This window comes from Oncorhynchus tshawytscha, unplaced genomic scaffold, assembly GCF_018296145.1.
Source record: "Oncorhynchus tshawytscha isolate Ot180627B unplaced genomic scaffold, Otsh_v2.0 Un_contig_1390_pilon_pilon, whole genome shotgun sequence".
Taxonomy (NCBI): Eukaryota; Metazoa; Chordata; class Actinopteri; order Salmoniformes; family Salmonidae; genus Oncorhynchus; species Oncorhynchus tshawytscha.
In genome coordinates this window covers 170,001-192,500 of record NW_024609756.1, presented here as the reverse complement: position 1 = coordinate 192,500, position 22,500 = coordinate 170,001, and the positions used below count along the sequence as shown (strand labels likewise).

Here is a 22,500-nt window from a genome sequence, read left to right as displayed (position 1 = left end):
GAGATTTCACCATGAGGTCAATGGAGACTTTAAAACAGGAGAACACTGAGGATGGACCAACAACATTGTAGTTACTCCACACTACTAACCTAATTGACAGAGTGAAAAGAAGGAAGCCTGAATAGATGTGTAAAAGAAATGTACTTTATGTCCTGAATGGGGCAAATCCAACACAACACATCACTAAGTACCACTCTTCATGGTGGTGGCTGCATCATGTTATGGGTATGCTTGTCATCGTAAAGAACTAGGGAGTTCTTTAGGATAAAAATAAATGAAATAGAGCTAAGCACAGGGTAAATCCTAGAGGAAAACCTGGCTCAGTCTGCTTTCCAAACGCCACTGGGAGATCAACTCACCTTTCAGCAGGACAATAACCTAAAACACAAGGCCAAATCTACACTGGAGTTGCTTACCATGACGACAGTAAATGTTCCTGAGTGGCTGAGTTACAACACATTAAACAAAACATATATATTTCCCCTAATTTTGATCTGGTCTCATCTCTGCAACTCCCCAACGGGCTCGGGACGCGGAGGTCGAGTCATGACCCGACTAACCGCACTTCTTAAAGACCCGCCTGCTCACCCCGGAAGCCAGCCGCACCAATGTGCCGCACCAATGTGCCGCACCAATGACCCTCCCCTAACCAGGACGACGCTGGGCCAAACCCTCCCCTAACCAGGACAACGATGGGCCAAACCCTCCCCTAACCAGAACAACGCTGGGCCAAACCCTCCCCTAACCAGGATGACACTGGGCCAAACCCTCCCTAACCAGAACAACGCTGGGCCAAACCCTCCCTAACCAGGACGACACTGGGCCAAACCCTCCCTAACCAGGAACAACACTGGGCCAAACCCTCCCTAACCAGAACAACGCTGGGCCAAACCCTCCCCTAACCAGAACAACGCTGGGCCAAACCCTCCCCTAACCAGGACGACACTGGGCCAAACCCTCCCTAACCAGGACGACGCTGGGCCAAACCCTCCCCTAACCAGAACAACGATGGGCCAAACCCTCCCTAACCAGAACGCTGGACCAAACCCTCCCTAACCAGAACGCTGGGCCAAACCCTCCCCTAACCAGGATGACGCTGGGCCAAACCCTCCCAAACCAGAACAACGCTGGGCCAAACCCTCCCCTAACCAGGACGACGCTGGGCCAAACCCTCCCTAACCAGGACGACGCTGGGCCAAACCCTCCCTAACCAGAACAACGCTGGGCCAAACCCTCCCCTAACCAGGACGCCAAACCCTCCCCTAACCAGGACGACGCTAACCAGAACAACGATGGGCCAAACCCTCCCCTAACCAGAATGCTGGGCCAAACCCTCCCCCAAACCCTCCCCCTAACCAGAACAACGCTGGGCCAACCAAACCCTCCCATAACGCTGGGCCAAACCCTCCCTAACCAGCTGGGCCAAACCCTCCCCTAACCAGGATGACGCTGGACGCGCTGGGCCAAACCCTCCCTAACCAGGACGACGCTGGGCCAAACCCTCCCCTAACCAGAACAACGCTGGGCCAAACCCTCCCTAACCAGAACAACCAGGACTGGGCCAAACCTCCCCTAACCAGGACGACGCTGGGCCAAACCCTCCCCCAGGACAACGCTAACCAGAACAACGCCCTGGGCCAAACCCTCCCTAACCAGGAATGGCGCTGGGCCAAACCCTCCCCTAACCAGGACGACGCTGGGCCAAACCCTCCCTAACCAGAACAACAGGGCCAAACCCTCCCTAACCAAAACCCTCCCTAACCAGAACAATGCTGGGCCAAACCCTCCCCCCCTCCCTAACCAGAACAACGCTGGGCCAAACCCTCCCCCCTCCCTAACCAGAACCCTAACCAGCTGGACCAAACCCTCCCTAACCAGAATGCTGGACCAAACCCTCCCCTAACCAGAACGCTGGGCCAAACCCTCCCCTAACCAGGATGACGCTGGGCCAAACCCTCCCATAACCAGAACAACGCTGGGCCAAACCCTCCCCTAACCAGGACAACGCTGGGCCAAACCCTCCCCCCTAACCAGACGATGCTGGGCCAAACCCTCCCCTAACCAGAACAACGCTGGACCAAACCCTCCCCTAACCAGGATGACGCTGGGCCAAACCCTCCCCTAACCAGAATGCTGGACCAAACCCTCCCCTAACCAGAACAACGCTGGACCAAACCCTCCCCTAACCAGGACAACGATGGGCCAATTGTACGCGGCCCTATGGGACTCCCCATCACGGCCGGTTGTGACACAGCCAGGGATCACGATGCAGTGCCTTAGACCGCTGCGCCACTTGGGAGGCCCCTAGTTTTGTCTTAAATCTGCTTGAAAATCTACAGCGAGACTTGAGAATGGTTGTCTAGCAACGATCAACAACCAACTTGACAGAGCTTGAAGAATAAAAAAATGGGCAAATGTTGTACAACCCAGGCGTGGAAAGCTCTTAGAGACTCACCCAGAAACACTCACAGCTGTAACCGCTGGGTGACTCTAACATGTATTGATTTAACCGCTGGGTGACTCTAACATGTATTGATTTAACCGCTGGGTGACTCTAACATGTATTGATTTAGCCGCTGGGTGACTCTAACATGTATTGATTTAACCGCTGGGTGACTCTAACATCTATTGATTTAACCGCTGGGTGACTCTAACATGTATTGATTTAACCGCTGGGTGACTCTAACATGTATTGATTTAACCGCTGGGTGACTCTGTATTGATTTAACCGCTGGGTGACTCTAACATGTATTGATTTAACCGCTGGGTGACTCTAACATGTATTGATTTAACTCTGTATTGATTTAACCGCTGGGTGACTCTAACATGTATTGATTTAACCGCTGGGTGACTCTAACATGTATTGATTTAACCGCTGGGTGACTCTGTATTGATTTAACCGCTGGGTGACTCTAACATGTATTGATTTAGCCGCTGGGTGACTCTAACATCTATTGATTTAACGGTGTGAATAATTATGCCAATTAGATATTTCTGTTCTTCATTTTCAATACAATTGCAAACATTTCTAAAAACACATTTTCACTTTGTCATTATGGGATATTTTGTGTAGATGGATGAGAAAAAACATATACAGTGGGGCAAAAAATGGTTTAGTCAGCCACCAATTGTGCAAGTTCTCCCACTTAAAAAGATGAGAGAGGCCTGTAATTTTCATCATAGGTACACTTCAACTATGACAGACAAAATGAGGGAAAAAAATCCAGAAAATCACATTGTAGGACTTTTAATGAATTTATTTGCAAATTATGGTGGAAATTAAGTATTTGGTCAATAACAAAAGTTTATCTCAATACTTTGTTATATACCCTTTGTTGGCAATGACAGAGGTCAAACATTTTCTGTAAGTCTTCACAAGGTTTTCACACACTGTTGCTGGTATTTTGGCCTATTCCTCCATGCAGATCTCCTCTAGAGCAGTGATGTTTTGGGGCTGTTGCTGGGCAACACAGACTTTCAACTCCCTCCAAAGATTTTCTATGGGGTTGAGATCTGGAGACTGGCTAGGCCACTCCAGGACCTTGAAATGCCTTACGAAGCCACTCCTTTGTTGCCCGGGTGGTGTGTTTGGGATCATTGTCATGCTGAAAGATCCAGCCACGTTTCATCTTCAATGCCCTTGCTGATGGAAGGTTTTCACTCAAAATCTCACGATACATGGCCCCAGTCATTCTTTCCTTTACACGGATCAGTCGTCCTGGTCCCTTTGCAGAAAAACAGCCCCAAAGCATGATGTTTCCACCCCCATGCTTCACAGTAGGTATGGTGTTCATTGGATGCAACTCAGCATTCTTTGTCCTCCAAACACGACGAGTTGATTTTTTTGAACCAAAAAGTTATATTTTGGTTTCATCTGACCATATGACATACTCTCAATCTTCTTCTGGATCATCCAAATGCTCTCTAGCAAACTTCAGACGGGCCTGGACATGTACTGGCTTAAGCAGGGGGACACATCTGGCACTGCAGGATTTGAGTCCCTGGAGGCATAGTGTGTTACTGATGGTAGGCTTTGTTACTTTGGTCCCAGCTCTCTGCAGGTCATTCACTAGGTCCCCCTGTGTGGTTCTGGGATTTTTGCTCACCGTTCTTGTGATCATTTTGACCCCACGGGGTGAGATCTTGCGTGGAGCCCCAGATCGAGGGAGATTATCAGTGGTCTTGTATGTCTTCCATTTCCTAATAATTGCTCCAACAGTTGATTTCTTCAAACCAAGCTGCTTACCTATTGCAGATTCAGTCTTCCCAGCCTGGTGCAGGTCTACAATTTTGTTTCTGTTGTCCTTTGACAGCTCTTTGGTCTTGGCCATAGTGGAGTTTGGAGTGTGACTGTTTGAGGTTGTGGACAGGTGTCTTTTATACTGATAACAAGTTCAAACAGGTGCCATTAATACAGGTAACGAGTGGAGGACAGAGGAGCCTCTTAAAGAAGAAGTTACAGGTCTGTGAGAGCCAGAAATCTTGCTTGTTTGTAGGTGACCAAATACTTATTTTCCACCATAATTTGCAAATAAATTCATTAAAAATCCTACAATGTGATTTTCTGGATATTTTTTTCTCATTTTGTCTGTCATAGTTGAAGTGTACCTATGATGAACATTACAGGCCTCTCTCATCTTTTTAAGTGGGAGAACTTTCACAATTGGTGGCTGACTAAATACTTTGTTGCCCCACTGTATCTATTAATCCACTTTGAATTCAGGCTGTAATAACACAATGTGGAATAAGTCAAGGGGTATGAATACGTTCTGAAGGCTCTGTATATACACAGATAAGCACACACACACACACACACACACACACACACACACACACACACACACACACACACACACACACACACACACACACACACACACACACACACACACACACACACACACACACACACACAATGGATAGATGCAGAATATATCTCTCAGTCAGCAGGAGTATTGAAACATAACTTGCAACACAGAAGAAGTGTGGGTAACTCAGTCAGCAGGAGTAAGGGACAACAGTGGGTAACTCAGTCAGCAGGAGTAAGGGACAACAGTGGGTAACTCAGTCAGCAGGAGTAAGGGACAACAGTGGGTAACTCAGTCAGCAGGAGTAAGGGACAACAGTGGGTAACTCAGTCAGCAGGAGTAAGGGACAACAGTGGGTAACTCAGTCAGCAGGAGTAAGGGACAACAGTGGGTAACTCAGTCAGCAGGAGTAGTGGGTAACTCAGGGACAACAGTGGGTAACTCAGTCAGCAGGAGTAAGGGACAACAGTGGGTAACTCAGTCAGCAGGAGTAAGGGACAACAGTGGGTAACTCAGTCAGCAGGAGTAAGGGACAACAGTGGGTAAGTCAGCAGGAGTAAGGGACAACAGTGGGTAACTCAGTCAGCAGGAGTAAGGGACAACAGTGGGTAACTCAGTCAGCAGGAGTAAGGGACAACAGTGGGTAACTCAGTCAGCAGGAGTAAGGGACAACAGGGGTAACAGTCACAGGAGTAAGGGACAACAGTGGGTAACTCAGTCAGCAGGAGTCAGCAGGGGTAACTCAGTCAGCAGGGACAACAGTGGGTAACTCAGTCAGCAGGAGTTTGGACAACAGTTCAGTCATATCTCTGATTTCTGCCTGAGCACACTAGGATAACAGATCCACACACACACACACACACACACACACACACACACACACACACACACACACACACACACACACACACACACACACACACACACACACACACACAGTAAAGATATATACATATATATGTGAGGGAGATAGTGATCTGGATTGAATAAGCTGTTTGGGAAGAGAGGGGCATGACACTGAGTATACATACTGGAATAAAACTATCAGACTAGAGAGAGAGATGGAGGGGTAGAGATTGAGGGGAGAGGTGGAGGGGGAGAGAGATGGAGGGGTAGAGTCAGAGGAGGGGACAGAGTGGAGGGGGTTTGCAGAGAGATGGAGGGGGAGAGGTGGAGGGGGAGACAGATGGAGGGGGAGAGGTGGAGGGGGAGAGATATAGGGGGATAGATATGGAGGGGTGAGGAGATGGAGGGGGAGAGAGGGGCATGACATGGAGGAGGGAGAGATGGAGGGGGAGAGAGGTGGAGGGGGAGAGAGATGGAGGGGGAGAGAGATGGAGGGGGGAGAGAGATGGAGGGGGAGGGAGAGAGAGATGGAGGGGGAGAGGGGGAGGGGGAGAGAGATGGAGGGGGATGGAGAGAGATGGAGGGGGAGAGGTGGAGGGGGAGAGGTGGAGGGGGGAAGGAGATGGGGGGGAGAGAGATGGAGGGGGAGAGAGAGGAGGGGGAGAGATGAGGGGGAGAGATGGAGGGGAGAGATGAGGGGGGAGAGGTGGAGGGGGAGAGAGATGGAGGGGAGAGGAGAGATGGAGGGGGAGAGGGGAGGGGGAGAGAGATGGAGGGGGAGAGGGGAGGGGGGATGAGGGAGATGGAGGGGGAGAGAGATGGAGGGGGAGAGAGATGGAGGGGGAGAGGGGTGGAGGGGGAGAGGAGGGGAGGGGGGAGAGAGATGGAGGGGGAGAGGTGGAGGGGGAGAGGATGGAGGGGGAAGGAGATGGGGGGTGGAGGGGGAGAGAGATGGAGGGGGAGAGATGAGGGGGAGAGGTGGAGGGGGATAAAGAGATGAGGGGGAGAGAGAGATGGGTGGGGAGAGGTGGAGGAGAGAGAAAGAGAGGGGGAGAGAGATGGGTGGGGAGAGGTGGAGGAGAGAGAAAGAGAGGGGGGAGAGAGACGGGGGGAGAGGGGAGGAGAGAGAAAGAGAGGGGGAGAGAGATTGGTGGGGAGAGGTGGAGGAGAGAGAAAGAGAGGGGGAGAGAGATGGGTGGGGAGGTGGAGGAGAGAGAAAGAGAGGGGGAGAGAGACGGGGGGAGAGAGGGAGGAGAGAGAAAGAGAGGGGGAGAGAGATTGGTGGGGAGAGGTGGAGGAGAGAGAAAGACAGAGATCCCTGATGGACGATGAAGACACACACCTGGTCTGGCTGAGACCCTCTCCAGTCTGGCCAACACAGCACAGGATGGGCACAGCTGTACAAATTATGTTCTGATGTCGTTTGGCCTCTCTACCTCTCATCTCTTCATTCTCTCCTCTTTACCCAACCCTCTCCCTTCCTTCTCTCTTTCCTTCTCTCTCCCTTTCCCTCCTTCTCTCTCCCCCTTCTCTCTTTCCTTCCCTCTTTCCTTCTCTTTCCCTACGGTGTTTATCTCACTCTGTCTCTCTATACCTCCCTCTCTGTACCACTCCATCTCTCTCTCTCTTCCAGCTCCACTTGTCAGGCCTGGTAATCACAGTGCTGGTCTTGTCCTCACACGTCCACACACACACACACACACACACACACACACACACACACACACACACACACACACATACATCCACACACACACACGTCCACACACACACACACACTCATACATCCACACACACACACACACACATACGTCCACACACACACACGTCCACACACACATACGTCCACACACACACACGTGTCCACACACACACACACACGTCCACACACACATACGTCCACACACACACACACACACACATACGTCCACACACACACACACACACACACATACGTCCACACACACACACATACGTCCACACACACACACACGTCCACACACACACACACGTCCACACACACACACACACACACACACACATACGTCCACACACACACATACGTCCACACACACACACACCACACACACACACATACATCCACACACACACACACACACACACACACACACACACACACACACACACTCTCTCTCTCTCTCTCGGGGTGTCCTGCCAGGGCTGAGCACTGGGCTGGAGGAGATGAAAGGGCAGGAGGGAGACCATTTCATGTGTGACCCTCTCTCCACACACACTTATCAGGGTCGGGCAGAGAGCCTGGGTGAAGGCGTCCAAAACTTTGCCCGTCTCAGATGGCCAGGTACTCACAAATACATAACAGGGAAACACACACACACGGAGTGGGGGTCATCCAGTCAGCAGACGAGTAAGGGAAAACAGTGTGTAACAGAGATGGTTTGCATTGCACACACACACACACACACACACACACACACACACACACACACACACACACACACACACACACACACACACACACACACACACACACACACACACACACACACACACACACACACACACACACACAGGGAGGAGGAGGGAAGTGAGGACTGGAGAGATGACAGAGCTCTGGTATACCTATTATAATAATTATCCAATGAGCTACTAGATATATTTTATGTTGACAAAGGGATTTTCAATAGTCACATCCGTAGACTAGCGGGAGGAAAAGGGGAAAGGTATTGATGGGGGTCATCAGCCCCCCACAGTGTATATGTTTGTGAGGGTCAGTGTGTGTGTATATATTAGTGAGGGTCAGTGTGTGTGTTTATATTAGTGAGGGTCAGTGTGTGTGTATATATTAGTGAGGGTCAGTGTGTGTGTATATTTTAGTGAGGGTCAGTGTGTGTGTATATTTTAGTGATGGTCAGTGTGTGTGTGATATGTTTGTATATTTAGTGAGGGTCAGTGTGTGTGTGTATTTTAGTGAGGGTCAGTGTGTGTGTATATTTTAGTGATGGTCAGTGTGTGTGTATATTTTAGTGAGGGTCAGTGTGTGTGTATATTTTAGTGAGGGTCAGTGTGTGTGTATATTTTAGTGAGGGTCAGTGTGTGTGTATATATTTAGTGAGGGTCAGTGTGTGTGTATATTTTAGTGATGGTCAGTGTGTGTGTATATTTTAGTGAGGGTCAGTGTGTGTGTATATTTTAGTGATGGTCAGTGTGTGTGTATATTTTAGTGAGGGTCAGTGTGTGTGTATATTTTAGTGAGGGTCAGTGTGTGTGTATATTTTAGTGAGGGTCAGTGTGTGTGTATATTTTAGTGATGGTCAGTGTGTGTGTATATTTTAGTGATGGTCAGTGTGTGTGTATATTTTAGTGAGGGTCAGTGTGTGTGTATATATTAGTGATGGTCAGTGTGTGTGTATATATTAGTGATGGTCAGTGTGTGTGTATATATTAGTGATGGTCAGTGTGTGTGTATATTTTAGTGATGGTCAGTGTGTGTGTATATATTAGTGATGGTCAGTGTGTGTGTATATTTTAGTGATGGTCAGTGTGTGTGTATATATTAGTGATGGTCAGTGTGTGTGTATATATTAGTGATGGTCAGTGTGTGTGTATATACACTGCTCAAAAAAATAAAGGGAACACTTAAACAACACAATGTAAGTCCAAGTCAATCACACTTCTGTGAAATCAAACTGTCCACTTAGGAAGCAACACTGATTGACAATAAATTTCACATGCTGTTGTGCAAATGGAATAGACAACAGGTGGAAATTATAGGCAATTAGCAAGACACCCCCAATAAAGGAGTGGTTCTGCAGGTGATAACCACAGACCACTTCTCAGTTCCTATGCTTCCTGGCTGATGTTTTGGTCACTTTTGAATGCTGGCGGTGCTTTCACTCTAGTGGTAGCATGAGACGGAGTCTACAACCCACACAAGTGGCTCAGGTAGTGCAGCTCATCCAGGATGGCATATCAATGCGAGCTGTGGCAAGAAGGTTTGCTGTGTCTGTCAGCGTAGTGTCCAGAGCATGGAGGTGCTACCAGGAGACAGGCCAGTACGTCAGGAGACGTGGAGGAGGGCAACAACCCAGCAGCAGGACCGCTACCTCCACCTTTGTGCAAGGAGGAGCACTGCCAGAGCCCTGCAAAATGACCTCAGGCAGGCCACAAATGTGCATGTGTCTGCTCAAACGGTCAGTAACAGACTCCATGAGGGTGGTATGAGGGCCCGACGTCCACAGGTGGGGGTTGTGCTTACAGCCCAACACCGTGCAGGACGTTTGGCATTTGCCAAAGAACACCAAGATTGGCAAATTCGCCACTGGCGCCCTGTGCTCTTCACAGATGAAAGCAGGTTCACACTGAGCACATGTGACAGACGTGACAGGGTCTGGAGACGCCGTGGAGAACGTTCTGCTGCCTGCAACATCCTCCAGCATGACCGGTTTGGCGGTGGGTCAGTCATGGTGTGGGGTGGCATTTCTTTGGGGGGCCGCACAGCCCTCCATGTGCTCGCCAGAGGTAGCCTGACTGCCATTAGGTACCGAGATGAGATCCTCAGACCCCTTGTGAGACCATATGCTCGTGCGGTTGGCCCTGGGTTCCTCCTAATGCAAGACAATGCTAGACCTCATGTGGCTGGAGTGTGTCAGCAGTTCCTGCAAGAGGAAGGCATTGATGCTATGGACTGGCCCGCCCGTTCCCCAGACCTGAATCCAATTGAGCACATCTGAGACATCATGTCTCGCTCCATCCACCAACGCCACTTTGCACCACAGACTGTCCAGGAGTTGGCGGATGCTTTAGTCCAGGTCTGGGAGGAGATCCCTCAGGAGACCATCCGCCACCTCATCAGGAGCATGCCCAGGTGTTGTAGGGAGGTCATACAGGCACCTGGAGGCAACACACACTACCGAGCCTCATTTTTACTTGTTTTAAGGACATGACATCAAAGTTGGATCAGACTGTAGTGTGGTTTTCCACTTTAATTTTGAGTGTGACTCCAAATCCAGACCTCCATGGGTTGATACATTTGATTTCCATTGATCATTTCTGTGATTTTGTTGTCAGCACATTCAACTATGTAAAGTAAAATGTATTTAATAAGAATATTTCATTCATTCAGATCTAGGATGTGTTATTTTAGTGTTCCCTTTATTTTTTTGAGCAGTGTATTTTAGTCTACCAGATATATGTTAGTCTACCAGATATATATTAGTCTACCAGATATATGTTAGTCTACCAGATATATGTTAGTCTACCAGATATATGTTAGTCTACCAGATATATGTTAGTCTACCAGATATATATTAGTCTACCAGATATATATTAGTCTACCAGATATATATTAGTCTACCAGATATATGTTAGTCTACCAGATATATAATAGTCTACCAGATATATATTAGTCTACCAGATATATATTAGTCTACTACAGATATATATTAGGGTAGCAGATATATATTAGGGTAGTCTATATATATTAGGTAGCAGATATATATATTACTCTACCAGATATATATTAGTCTACCAGATATATATTAGTCTACAGATATATATTAGTCTACCAGATATATATCAGTCTACCAGATATATATTAGGGTACCAGATATATATTAGTCTACCAGATATATGTTAGTCTACCAGATATATATTAGGGTAGCAGTTATATATTAGCGTAGCAGATATATATTAGTCTACCATATATATATTAGGGTAGCAGATATATATTGGGGTAGCAGATATTTATTAGGGTAGCAGATATATATTAGTCTACCAGATATATATTAGGGTAGAAGATATATATTCGGGTAGCAGATATATATTAGTCTAGCAGATATATATAAGGGTAGCAGATATATATTAGGGTAGCAGATATATATATGGGGTAGCAGATATACAGTGCCTTATATTAGCAGATAAAGTATTATTAGCCTAGCCCCCTTGAACTTTGCGACCTTTTGCCACATTTCAGGCTTCAAACATAAAGATATAAAACTTATTTTTTTTGTGAAGAATCAACAACAAGTGGGACACAATCATGAAGTGGAACGACATTTATTGGATATTTCAAACTTTTTTAACAAATCAAAAACTGAAAAATTGGGCGTGCAAAATTATTCAGCCCCCTTAAGTTAATACTTTGTAGCGCCACCTTTGCTGCGATTACAGCTGTAAGTCGCTTGGGGTATGTCTCTATCAGTTTTGCACATCGAGAGACTGACATTTTTTCCCATTCCTCCTTGCAAAACAGCTCGAGCTCAGTGAGGTTGGATGGAGAGCATTTGTGAACAGCAGTTTTCAGTTCTTTCCACAGATTCTCGATTGGATTCAGGTCTGACTTTGCCTTGGCCATTCTAACACCTGGATATGTTTATTTTTGAACCATTCCATTGTAGATTTTGCTTTATGTTTTGGATCATTGTCTTGTTGGAAGACAAATCTCCGTCCCAGTCTCAGGTCTTTGCAGACTCCATCAGGTTTTCTTCCAGAATGGTCCTGTATTTGGCTCCATCCATCTTCCCATCAATTTTAACAATCTTCCCTGTCCCTGCTGAAGAAAAGCAGGCCCAAACCATGATGCTGCCACCACCATGTTTGACAGTGGGGATGGTGTGTTCAGGGTGATGAGCTGTGTTGCTTTTACGCCAAACATAACGTTTTGCATTGTTGCCAAAAAGTTCAATTTTGGTTTCATCTGACCAGAGCACCTTCTTCCACATGTTTGGTGTGTCTCCCAGGTGGCTTGTGGCAAACTTTAAACAACACTTTTTATGGATATCTTTAAGAAATGGCTTTCTTCTTGCCAAGCTTCCATAAAGGCCAGATTTGTGCAATATACGACTGATTGTTGTCCTATGGACAGAGTCTCCCACCTCAGCTGTAGATCTCTGCAGTTCATCCAGAGTGATCATGGGCCTCTTGGCTGCATCTCTGGTCAGTCTTCCTTGTATGAGCTGAAAGTTTAGAGGGACGGCCAGGTCTTGGTAGATTTGCAGTGGTCTGATACTCCTTCCATTTCAATATTATCGCTTGCACAGTGCTCCTTGGGATGTTTAAAGCTTGGGAAATCTTTTTGTATCCAAATCCGGCTTTAAACTTCTTCACAACAGTATCTCGACCTGCCTGGTGTGTTCCTTGTTCTTCATGATGCTCTCTGCGCTTTTAACGGACCTCTGAGACTATCACAGTGCAGGTGCATTTATACGGAGACTTGATTACACACAGGTGGATTGTATTTATCATCATTAGTCATTTAGGTCAACATTGGATCATTCAGAGATCCTCATTGAACTTCTGGAGAGAGTTTGCTGCACTGAAAGTAAAGGGGCTGAATAATTTTGCACGCCCAATTTTTCAGTTTTTGATTTGTTAAAAAAGTTTGAAATATCCAATAAATGTCGTTCCACTTCATGATTGTGTCCCACTTGTTGTTGATTCTTCACAAAAAAATACAGTTTTATATCTTTATGTTTGAAGCCTGAAATGTGGCAAAAGGTCGCAAAGTTCAAGGGGGCCGAATACTTTCGCAAGGCACTGTATATTGGGGTAGAAGATATATCAGGGAAGCCTATTATGAAGTGCTGTTTAGGTGAAGTGCTCAGTAGAGTGTCCTGTCGAGGATGTTTTATCTGGCACCTCTTGAAACAGGCGGTTTATCAACAAGTAGTGTCTGTCCCACATGGCACCCTATTCCCTAGGTAGTGCACTGGTTCTAGGTAGTTTTGACCACAGCCCTGGGTCTTTGTGCTCTGCACTACTTAGGGGACGGAGCCATTTGCAACGCAGCTGTAGAGCGAAGCATCACAACAACCTCTCCCTTCATAAGGACCGTCTCTGTGACAAAGGTCTTCATCACCAGAAAACTAGTGAAATTAAACTAGTCGTGAGGAAAACGACAAAACCCACAGAAAAACAAATAGCGGAGATACTGCTGCTTCAAAGACACACTGTTTTTATGTTCTCCTTCCTTTCTTCCTTTCTTTAACCCTTCACTGCCTATCTCCTATTGGCAGAACAGGGACGCAAAACGCTGGGAAAACAAGTAATTAACTTACCTCTGAAAACATTTCACAAATGCTTTTCTCAAGATATGATTTTTTTTTTATTGTCTAGGGAGAACTTTTTGCAGTTGTTTTTTAATTACTAGTTTTAATAAAATTGTACAGGAATAGAAAAACAAACAAAGCCAGTCTCAGAACTTTAGAATCTGCTACAGGCCAATGGGATCCCAGCTAGTCATGACTCAAGCCAATGAGAAGCAGAGGTCAAAGGGGAAAGTGGAGTCGTGCACATGAGGGGTGAGTTACAGACCGACAAAACAGAGAGAGCAAACGAACAAGCAGAAGCACCAGCACACAGCCAGTTAGTGGTGGTCCCTTTACCCAGAAAGGTTAGCTCAGAGCTGGGGTTAGTAGACTCCTGATGCCCCTGGATGGTGGAGGAGGTCGGAGGGGCCTCAGGAGGGTTAGTATCTACCGCAGTAGCCTCTGTCACAGTTTCATCATGGTGATCTTCCTCATCTCTCCCCTCCTCCTCCTCACCCCCATTATCATCACCTGCATCTCCATCCAACACATCTACAGATGAGAAACAGAGAGAGACAGAGAGAGAGACAGAAAGAGAGACAGAGAGAGAGACAGAGAGAGACAGAGAGAGAGACAGAGAGGGAGACAGAGAGAGAAACAGAGAGAGAGACAGAGAGAGACAGAGAGAGAGACAGAGAGAGACAGAGAGAGAGACAGAGAGAGAGAGACAGAGAGAGAGACAGAGAGGGAGACAGAGAGAGACAGAGAGAAACAGAGAGAGACAGAGAGAGAAACAGAGAGAGAGACAGAGAGGGAGACAGAGAGAGAGAGAGAAACAGAGAGAGACAGAGAGAGAAACAGAGAGAGAGACAGAGAGGGAGACAGAGAGAGAGAGAGACAGAGAGAGAGACAGAGAGGGAGACAGAGAGAGAGAGAGACAGAGAGAGAGAGAGAGAAAGATGGAGCGAGAGAGAAAGATCGAGAGAGAGGGAAAGAAAGAGAGAAAGATGGAAGGAGAGAGAGGCAAAGAAAGAGAAAAAGAAAGATGGAAGGAGAGAGAGAGGGAAAGAGAGAAAGAAAGATGGAAGGAGAGAGAGAGGGAAAGAGAGAAAGAAAGATGGAAGGAGAGAGAGGCAAAGAGAGAGACAAAGAAAATGGAAGGAGAGAGAGAGGGAAAGAAAGAGAGAAAGAAAGATGGAAGGAGAGAGAGAGGGAAAGAAAGAGAAAAAGAAAGATGGAAGGAGAGAGAGAGGGAAAGAGAGAAAGAAAGATGGAAGGAGAGAGAGGCAAAGAAAGAAGTATGTCTATGTTAGTGCATGTTAATGATTATGTGAAGCCATGCTGGTTCCCTAGAGAAGGTAAGGACATGTTAATGTGTTGTGAAGCCATGCTGGTTCCCTAGAGAAGGTAAGGACATGTTAATGTGTTGTGAAAACACAGCAGGCCCCACTTTAGTGTGTCTGTCTGTGTACCGGTCTGTGTGTCTACCTGTCTGTGTACCTGTCTGTGTGTCTCTACAGACTAACTGAAGCAGAGCCATCACCATCACCAGATAATTCACAGCTCTGTTCAGGCATCGCTGCCGTGACAACAGCTACAGATAAAGAACAAAACCAAACAAAAACACATATTCCATTAAGCCTCCCGACGGGACAAAACTAAACCAACACAAACAATAAAAACAATATGAAACAGAAAAGGTCAATCCTGCTGTAGGAATAAATGGACTCAAAAGAAACCAAAAACACAACAACTGCTGCAGATGTTTGACATGGAGAGTCTCCTTCCCTCCCACCCGTTCTCTGACACTTAGTGGTAGGAGGAGAGAGAGGGAAGGAGAGAGAGGGGAGGGAGAGAAGGAGAGAGAGGGAAGGAGAGAGAGGGGAGGGAGAGAAGGAGAGAGAGGGGAGGGAGAGAAGGAGAGAGAGGGGAGGGAGAGAAGGACAGAGAGGGGAGGGAGAGAAGGAGAGAGAGGGGAGGGAGAGAAGGAGAGAGAGGAGAGAGAGGGAAGGAGAGAGAGGGGAGGGAGAGAAGGAGAGAGAGGGGAGAGAGGGAAGGAGAGAGAGGGGAGGGAGAGAAGGAGAGAGAGGGGGGAGGGAGAGAAGGAGAGAGAGGGGAGGGAGAGAAGGAGAGAGAGGAGAGAGGAGGGAAGGAGAGAGAGGGGGAGGGAGAGAAGGAGAGAGAGGGGAGGGAGAGAAGAGGAGAGGGGAGAGGGAGAGAAGGAGAGAGAGGGGAGGGAGAGAAGGAGAGAGAGGGGAGGGAGAGAAGGACAGAGAGGGAGGGAGAGAAGGAGAGAGAGGGAGGGAGAGGGAGAGAAGGAGAGAGAGGAGAGAGAGGGAAGGAGAGAGAGGGGAGGGAGAGAAGGAGAGAGAGGGAGGGAGAGAAGGAGAGAGAGGGGAGGGAGAGAAGGAGAGAGAGGGGAGGGAGGGAAGGAGAGAGAGGGGAGGGAGGGAAGGAGAGAGAGGGGAGGGAGGGAAGGAGAGAGAGGAGAGAGAGGGAAGGAGAGAGAGGGGAGGGAGAGAAGGAGAGAGAGGGAGGGAGAGAAGGACAGAGAGGGGAGGGAGAGAAGGACAGAGAGGGGAGGGAGAGAAGGAAAGAGAGGGGAGGGAGAGAAGGAGAGAGAGGAGAGAGAGGGAAGGAGAGAGAGGGGAGGGAGAGAAGGAGAGAGGGGGAGGGAGAGAAGGAGAGAGAGGGGAGGGAGAGAAGGAGAGAGAGAAGGACAGAGGGGGAGGGAGAGAAGGAGAGAGAGGGGAGGGAGAGAAGGAGAGAGAGGGGAGGGAGAGAAGGAGAGAGAGGGGGAGGGAGAGAAGGAGAGAGAGGGGAGGGAGAGAAGGAGAGAGAGGGGAGGGAGAGAAGGAGAGAGAGGGGAGGGAGAGAAGGACAGAGAGGGGAGGGAGAGAAGGAGAGAGAGGGGAGGGAGAGAAGGAGAGAGAGGGGAGGGAGAGAAGGACAGAGAGAGGGGAGGGAGAGAAGGAGAGAGAGGGGAGGGAGAGAAGGACAGAGAGAGAGAGAGGCAGAAACAGAGGGAGGAAGAGAGAGTAACAGGAAAAAGGGGGAGAGAGCGAAAAATAACGGGCGAAAGAGAGAGAGAAGCGAGAGAGAGAAAGACTCAAGGAAAAAGAGAGGGAGAGCACTTTCAGTTTTTAATTTGGTTTCTGTGATGTGTGGCGAGAGCGCGTGCGAGCGAGCGTGGAGCGCGGGTGGCTGGTTAACGCTAGCTAATTAAAGGAGGCTATGGTGATGGAGTTTGGAAAGTTTGCAGGCAGGCGGTGGAAGGGGCAGCCTCCCTCCCTCAGCCCAGGTCTGAATTAACAGGACCCTGAGTGGTGGAGGGAATGATGGAGGAGAGAGGAGGGAGCGGGGCTAGGATTAGGCGTTCTGCACGGCAGGCCTTGTGCATCAGGCCCACAGCGCTGCTCTTCTCCTCCTCTCCTCCCCCTTTCCTCTCCTCCTCCTCCCTGACACCATTTTTAATGAGATCCACAATTAGCCAGAAAGAGCAAATAAACCAAACTGCATCTTCCTCCCTCCTCTTCCTCCTGTCTCAGTCATCTCCTCTCTCTCCTGTCTCACTCCTCTCTCTCCTGTCTCACTCCTCTCTCTCCTGTCTCACTCCTCTCTCTCCTGTCTCACTCCTCTCTCTCCTGTCTCACTCCTCTCTCTCCTGTCTCTCTCTCCCTGTCTCACTCCTCTCTCTCCTGTCTCTCTCTCCTGTCTCACTCATCTCCTCTCTCTCCTGTCTCAGTCATCTCCTCTCTCTCTGTCTCAGTCATCTCCTCTCTCTCCTGTCTCACTCATCTCCTCTCTCTCCTGTCTCAGTCATCTCCTCTCTCTCCTGTCTCACTCATCTCCTCTCTCTCCTGTCTCAGTCATCTCCTCTCTCTCCTGTCTCTCTCTCCTGTCTCACTCATCTCCTCTCTCTCCTGTCTCAGTCATCTCCTCTCTCTCTGTCTCTCTCTCCTGTCTCAGTCATCTCCTCTCTCTCCTGTCTCACTCATCTCCTCTCTCTCCTGTCTCAGTCATCTCCTCTCTCTCCTGTCTCAGTCATCTCCTCTCTCTCCTGTCTCACTCCTCTCTCTCCTGTCTCTCTCCTGTCTCAGTCATCTCCTCTCTCTCCTGTCTCACTCCTCTCTCTCCTGTCTCTCTCCTGTCTCAGTCATCTCCTCTCTCTCCTGTCTCACTCATCTCCTCTCTCTCCTGTCTCAGTCATCTCCTCTCTCTCCTGTCTCACTCCTCTCCTCTCTCTCCTGTCTCACTCCTCTCCTCTCTCCCTGTCTCACTCCTCTCTCTCCTGTCTCACTCCTCTCTCTCCCTGTCTCACTCCTCTCTCTCCTGTCTCACTCCTCTCCTCTCTCTCCTGTCTCACTCCTCTCTCTCCTGTCTCACTCCTCTCTCTCCTGTCTCAGTCATCTCCTCTCTCTCCTGTCTCACTCATCTCCTCTCTCTCCTGTCTCAGTCATCTCCTCTCTCTCCTGTCTCACTCATCTCCTCTCTCTCCTGTCTCAGTCATCTCCTCTCTCTCCTGTCTCAGTCATCTCCTCTCTCCCTGTCTCACTCATCTCCTCTCTCTCCTGTCTCACTCATCTCCTCTCTCTCCTGTCTCACTCCTCTCCTCTCTCTCCTGTCTCACTTCTCTCCTCTCTTCCTCCTGTCTCACTCCTCTCCTCTCTCTCCTGTCTCACTCCTCTCCTCTCTCTCCTGTCTCACTCCTCTCTCTCCTGTCTCACTCCTCTCTCTCCTGTCTCTCTCTCATGTCTCACTCATCTCCTCTCTCTCCTGTCTCACTCCTCTCCTCTCTCTCCTGTCTCACTCCTCTCTCTCCTGTCTCACTCCTCTCTCTCTCTCTGTCTCACTCATCTCCTCTCTTCCTCCTGTCTCACTCCTCTCTCTCCTGTCTCTCTCTCCTGTCTCACTCATCTCCTCTCTTCCTCCTGTCTCACTCCTCTCTCTCCTGTCTCTCTCTCCTGTCTCACTCATCTCCTCTCTCTCCTGTCTCACTCATCTCCTCTCTCTCCTGTCTCTCTCTCCTGTCTCACTCATCTCCTCTCTTCCTCCTGTCTCACTCCTCTCTCTCCTGTCTCTCTCTCCTGTCTCACTCATCTCCTCTCTCTCCTGTCTCACTCATCTCCTCTCTCTCCTGTCTCACTAGTCTCCTCTCTCTCCTGTCTCACTCATCTCCTCTCTCTCCTGTCTCACTCCTCTCCTCTCTCTCTGTCTCACTCATCTCCTCTCTCCTGTCTCACTCCTCTCCTCTCTCTCCTGTCTCACTCATCTCCTCTCTCTCCTGTCTCACTCCTCTCCTCTCTCTCCCTGTCTCACTCATCTCCTCTCTCTCCTGTCTCACTCCTCTCCTCTCTCTCCTGTCTCACTCATCTCCTCTCTCTCCTGTCTCACTCCTCTCCTCTCTCTCCTGTCTCACTCATCTCCTCTCTCTCCTGTCTCACTCCTCTCCTCTCTCTCCTGTCTCACTCATCTCTCTCTTCCTCCTGTCTCACTCCTCTCCTCTCTCTCCTGTCTCACTCGTCTCCTCTCCTCCTGTTTCACTAGTCTCCTCTCTCCTCCTATCTCACTCATCTCCTCTCTCTCCTGTCTCACTCCTCTCCTCTCTCTCCTGTCTCACTCCTCTCCTCTCTTCCTCCTGTCTCACTCCTCTCCTCTCTCTCCTGTCTCACTCCTCTCCTCTCTCTCCTGTCTCACTCCTCTCTCTCCTGTCTCTCTCTCCTGTCTCACTCATCTCCTCTCTCTCCTGTCTCACTCCTCTCCTCTCTCTCTGTCTCACTCCTCTCTCTCCTGTCTCACTCCTCTCTCTCCTGTCTCACTCATCTCCTCTCTTCCTCCTGTCTCACTCATCTCCTCTCTCTCCTGTCTCACTCATCTCCTCTCCTCCTGTTTCACTAGTCTCCTCTCTCCTCCTGTCTCACTCATCTCCTCTCTCTCCTGTCTCACTCATCTCCTCTCTCTCCTGTCTCACTCATCTCCTCTCTCTCCTGTCTCACTCATCTCCTCTCCTCCTGTTTCACTAGTCTCCTCTCTTCCTCCTGTCTCACTCATCTCCTCTCTCTCCTGTCTCACTCATCTCCTCTCCTCCTGTTTCACTAGTCTCCTCTCTCCTCCTGTCTCTCTCATCTCCTCTCTCTCCTGTCTCACTCATCTCCTCTCCTCCTGTTTCACTAGTCTCCTCTCTCCTCCTGTCTCACTCATCTCCCCTCTCTCTCCTTCTCTTCCTTAGTCTGTTTTCCTCACACTCTCTTTATTATGTATCTTGTTCTCTCTCTCTCTCTTTTCTTCATCCTCTCCTTATTCTCTCTCTCTCTCTGATGAATAGTTATGAGAGAGACAGAGAAGACAGAGATAATAATTCTGCTGTCCCTTGACGCTGTGAGAAAGTGACATAATATTTTTAAAGCAGCATGATAATAAAGCTCCTTCCCTATGCTGCCCAGTCACGTGGGTCGTCTGTTCCTTCCCTATGCTGCCCAGTCACGTGGGTCGTCTGCTCCTCCCTATGCTGCCCAGTCATGTGGGTCGCTGTCTGTTCCTTCCCTATGCTGCCCAGTCACGTGGGTCGTTGTCTGTTCCTTCCCTATGCTGCCCAGTCACGTGGGTCGTCTGCTCCTCCCCTATGCTGCCCAGTCATGTGGGTCGCTGTCTGTTCCTTCCCTATGCTGCCCAGTCATGTGGGTCGCTGTCTGTTCCTTCCCTATGCTGCCCAGTCACGTGGGTCGTTGTCTGTTCCTTCCCTATGCTGCCCAGTCACGTGGGTCGTCTGTTCCTTCCCTATGCTGCCCAGTCACGTGGGTCGTCTGCTCCTCCCCTATGCTGCCCAGTCATGTGGGTCGCTGTCTGTTCCTTCCCTATGCTGCCCAGTCACGTGGGTCGTTGTCTGTTCCTTCCCTATGCTGCCCAGTCACGTGGGTCGTCTGCTCCTCCCCTATGCTGCCCAGTCACGTGGGTCGTCTGTTCCTTCCCTGCGCTGCCCAGTCACGTGGGTCGTTGTCTGCTCCTCCCCTATGCTGCCCAGTCACGTGGGTCGTTGTCTGTTCCTTCCCTATGCTGCCCAGTCACGTGGGTCGTCTGTTCATTCCCTGCGCTGCCCAGTCACGTGGGTCGCTGTCTGTTCCTTCTCTGCGCTGCCCAGTCACGTGGGTCGTCTGTTCCTTCCCTATGCTGCCCAGTCACGTGGGTCGTCTGTTCCTTCCCTATGCTGCCCAGTCACGTGGGTCATCTGTTCCTTCCCTATGCTGCCCAGTCACGTGGGTCGTCTGTTCCTTCCCTATGCTGCCCAGTCACGTGGGTCGTCTGTTCCTTCCCTATGCTGCCCAGTCACGTGGGTCGTTGTCTGTTCCTTCCCTATGCTGCCCAGTCACGTGGGTCGTCTGTTCCTTCCCTATGCTGCCCAGTCACGTGGGTCGTCTGTTCCTTCCCTATGCTGCCCAGTCACGTGGGTTGTCTGCTCCTCCCCTATGCTGCCCAGTCACGTGGGTCGCTGTCTGTTCCTTCCCTATGCTGCCCAGTCACGTGGGTCGCTGTCTGTTCCTTCCCTATGCTGCCCAGTCACGTGGGTCGTTGTCTGTTCCTTCCCTATGCTGCCCAGTCACGTGGGTCGTCTGTTCCTTCCCTATGCTGCCCAGTCACGTGGGTCGTTGTCTGTTCCTTCCCTATGCTGCCCAGTCACGTGGGTCGTCTGCTCCTCCCCTATGCTGCCCAGTCACGTGGGTCGCTGTCTGTTCCTTCCCTATGCTGCCCAGTCACGTGGGTCGTCTGTTCCTTCCCTATGCTGCCCAGTCACGTGGGTCGTTGTCTGTTCCTTCCCTATGCTGCCCAGTCACGGGGTCGTCTGTTCCTTCCCTATGCTGCCCAGTCACGTGGGTCGTCTGCTCCTTCCCTATGCTGTCCAGTCACGTGGGTCGTCTGCTCCTTCCCTATGCTGCCCAGTCACGTGGGTCGTCGTCTGTTCCTCCCCTATGCTGCCCAGTCACGTGGGTCGTCTGTTCCTTCCCTGTGCTGCCCAGTCACGTGGGTCGCTGTCTGTTCCTTCCCTATGCTGCCCAGTCACGTGGGTTGTCGTTTGTTCCTTCCCTATGCTGCCCAGTCACGTGGGTCGTCTGTTCCTTCCCTATGCTGCCCAGTCACGTGGGTCGTCTGTTCCTTCCCTATGCTGCCCAGTCACGTGGGTCGTCTGTTCCTTCCCTATGCTGCCCAGTCACGTGGGTCGTTGTCTGTTCCTTCCCTATGCTGCCCAGTCACGTGGGTCGTCTGTTCCTTCCCTATGCTGCCCAGTCACGTGGGTCGTCTGTTCCTTCCCTGCGCTGCCCAGTCACGTGGGTCGTCGTCTGCTCCTTCCCTATGCTGTCCAGTCACGTGGGTCGTCTGCTCCTTCCCTATGCTGCCCAGTCACGTGGGTCGTCGTCTGTTCCTCCCCTATGCTGCCCAGTCACGTGGGTCGTCTGTTCCTTCCCTGTGCTGCCCAGTCACATGGGTCGCTGTCTGTTCCTTCCCTATGCTGCCCAGTCACGTGGTTCGTCTGCTCCTCCCCTATGCTGCCCAGTCACGTGGGTCGCTGTCTGTTCCTTCCCTATGCTGCCCAGTCACGTGGGTCGTCTGTTCCTTCCCTATGCTGCCCAGTCACGTGGGTCGTTGTCTGTTCCTTCCCTATGCTGCCCAGTCACGTGGGTCGTCTGCTCCTTCCCTATGCTGCCCAGTCACGTGGGTCGTCTGCTCCTTCCCTATGCTGTCCAGTCACGTGGGTCGTCTGCTCCTTCCCTATGCTGCCCAGTCACGTGGGTCGTCGTCTGTTCCTCCCCTATGCTGCCCAGTCACGTGGGTCGTCTGTTCCTTCC

General features: G+C 49.9%; 1 protein-coding gene across 1 annotated transcript in view; it reads right to left on the bottom strand.

Moving 5' to 3' along the window:
• ehbp1 (EH domain binding protein 1) overlaps positions 1 to 22,500 on the bottom strand; it is a gene marked incomplete at its 5' end in the record, with an annotated part of 277,887 nt that overhangs the window by 98,270 nt on the left and 157,117 nt on the right. The window contains one exon of the mRNA XM_042317637.1: positions 14,177 to 14,212. Within this exon, the coding sequence (XP_042173571.1) occupies positions 14,177 to 14,212 (36 nt within the window). The remainder of the gene's footprint in view (positions 1 to 14,176; positions 14,213 to 22,500) is intronic.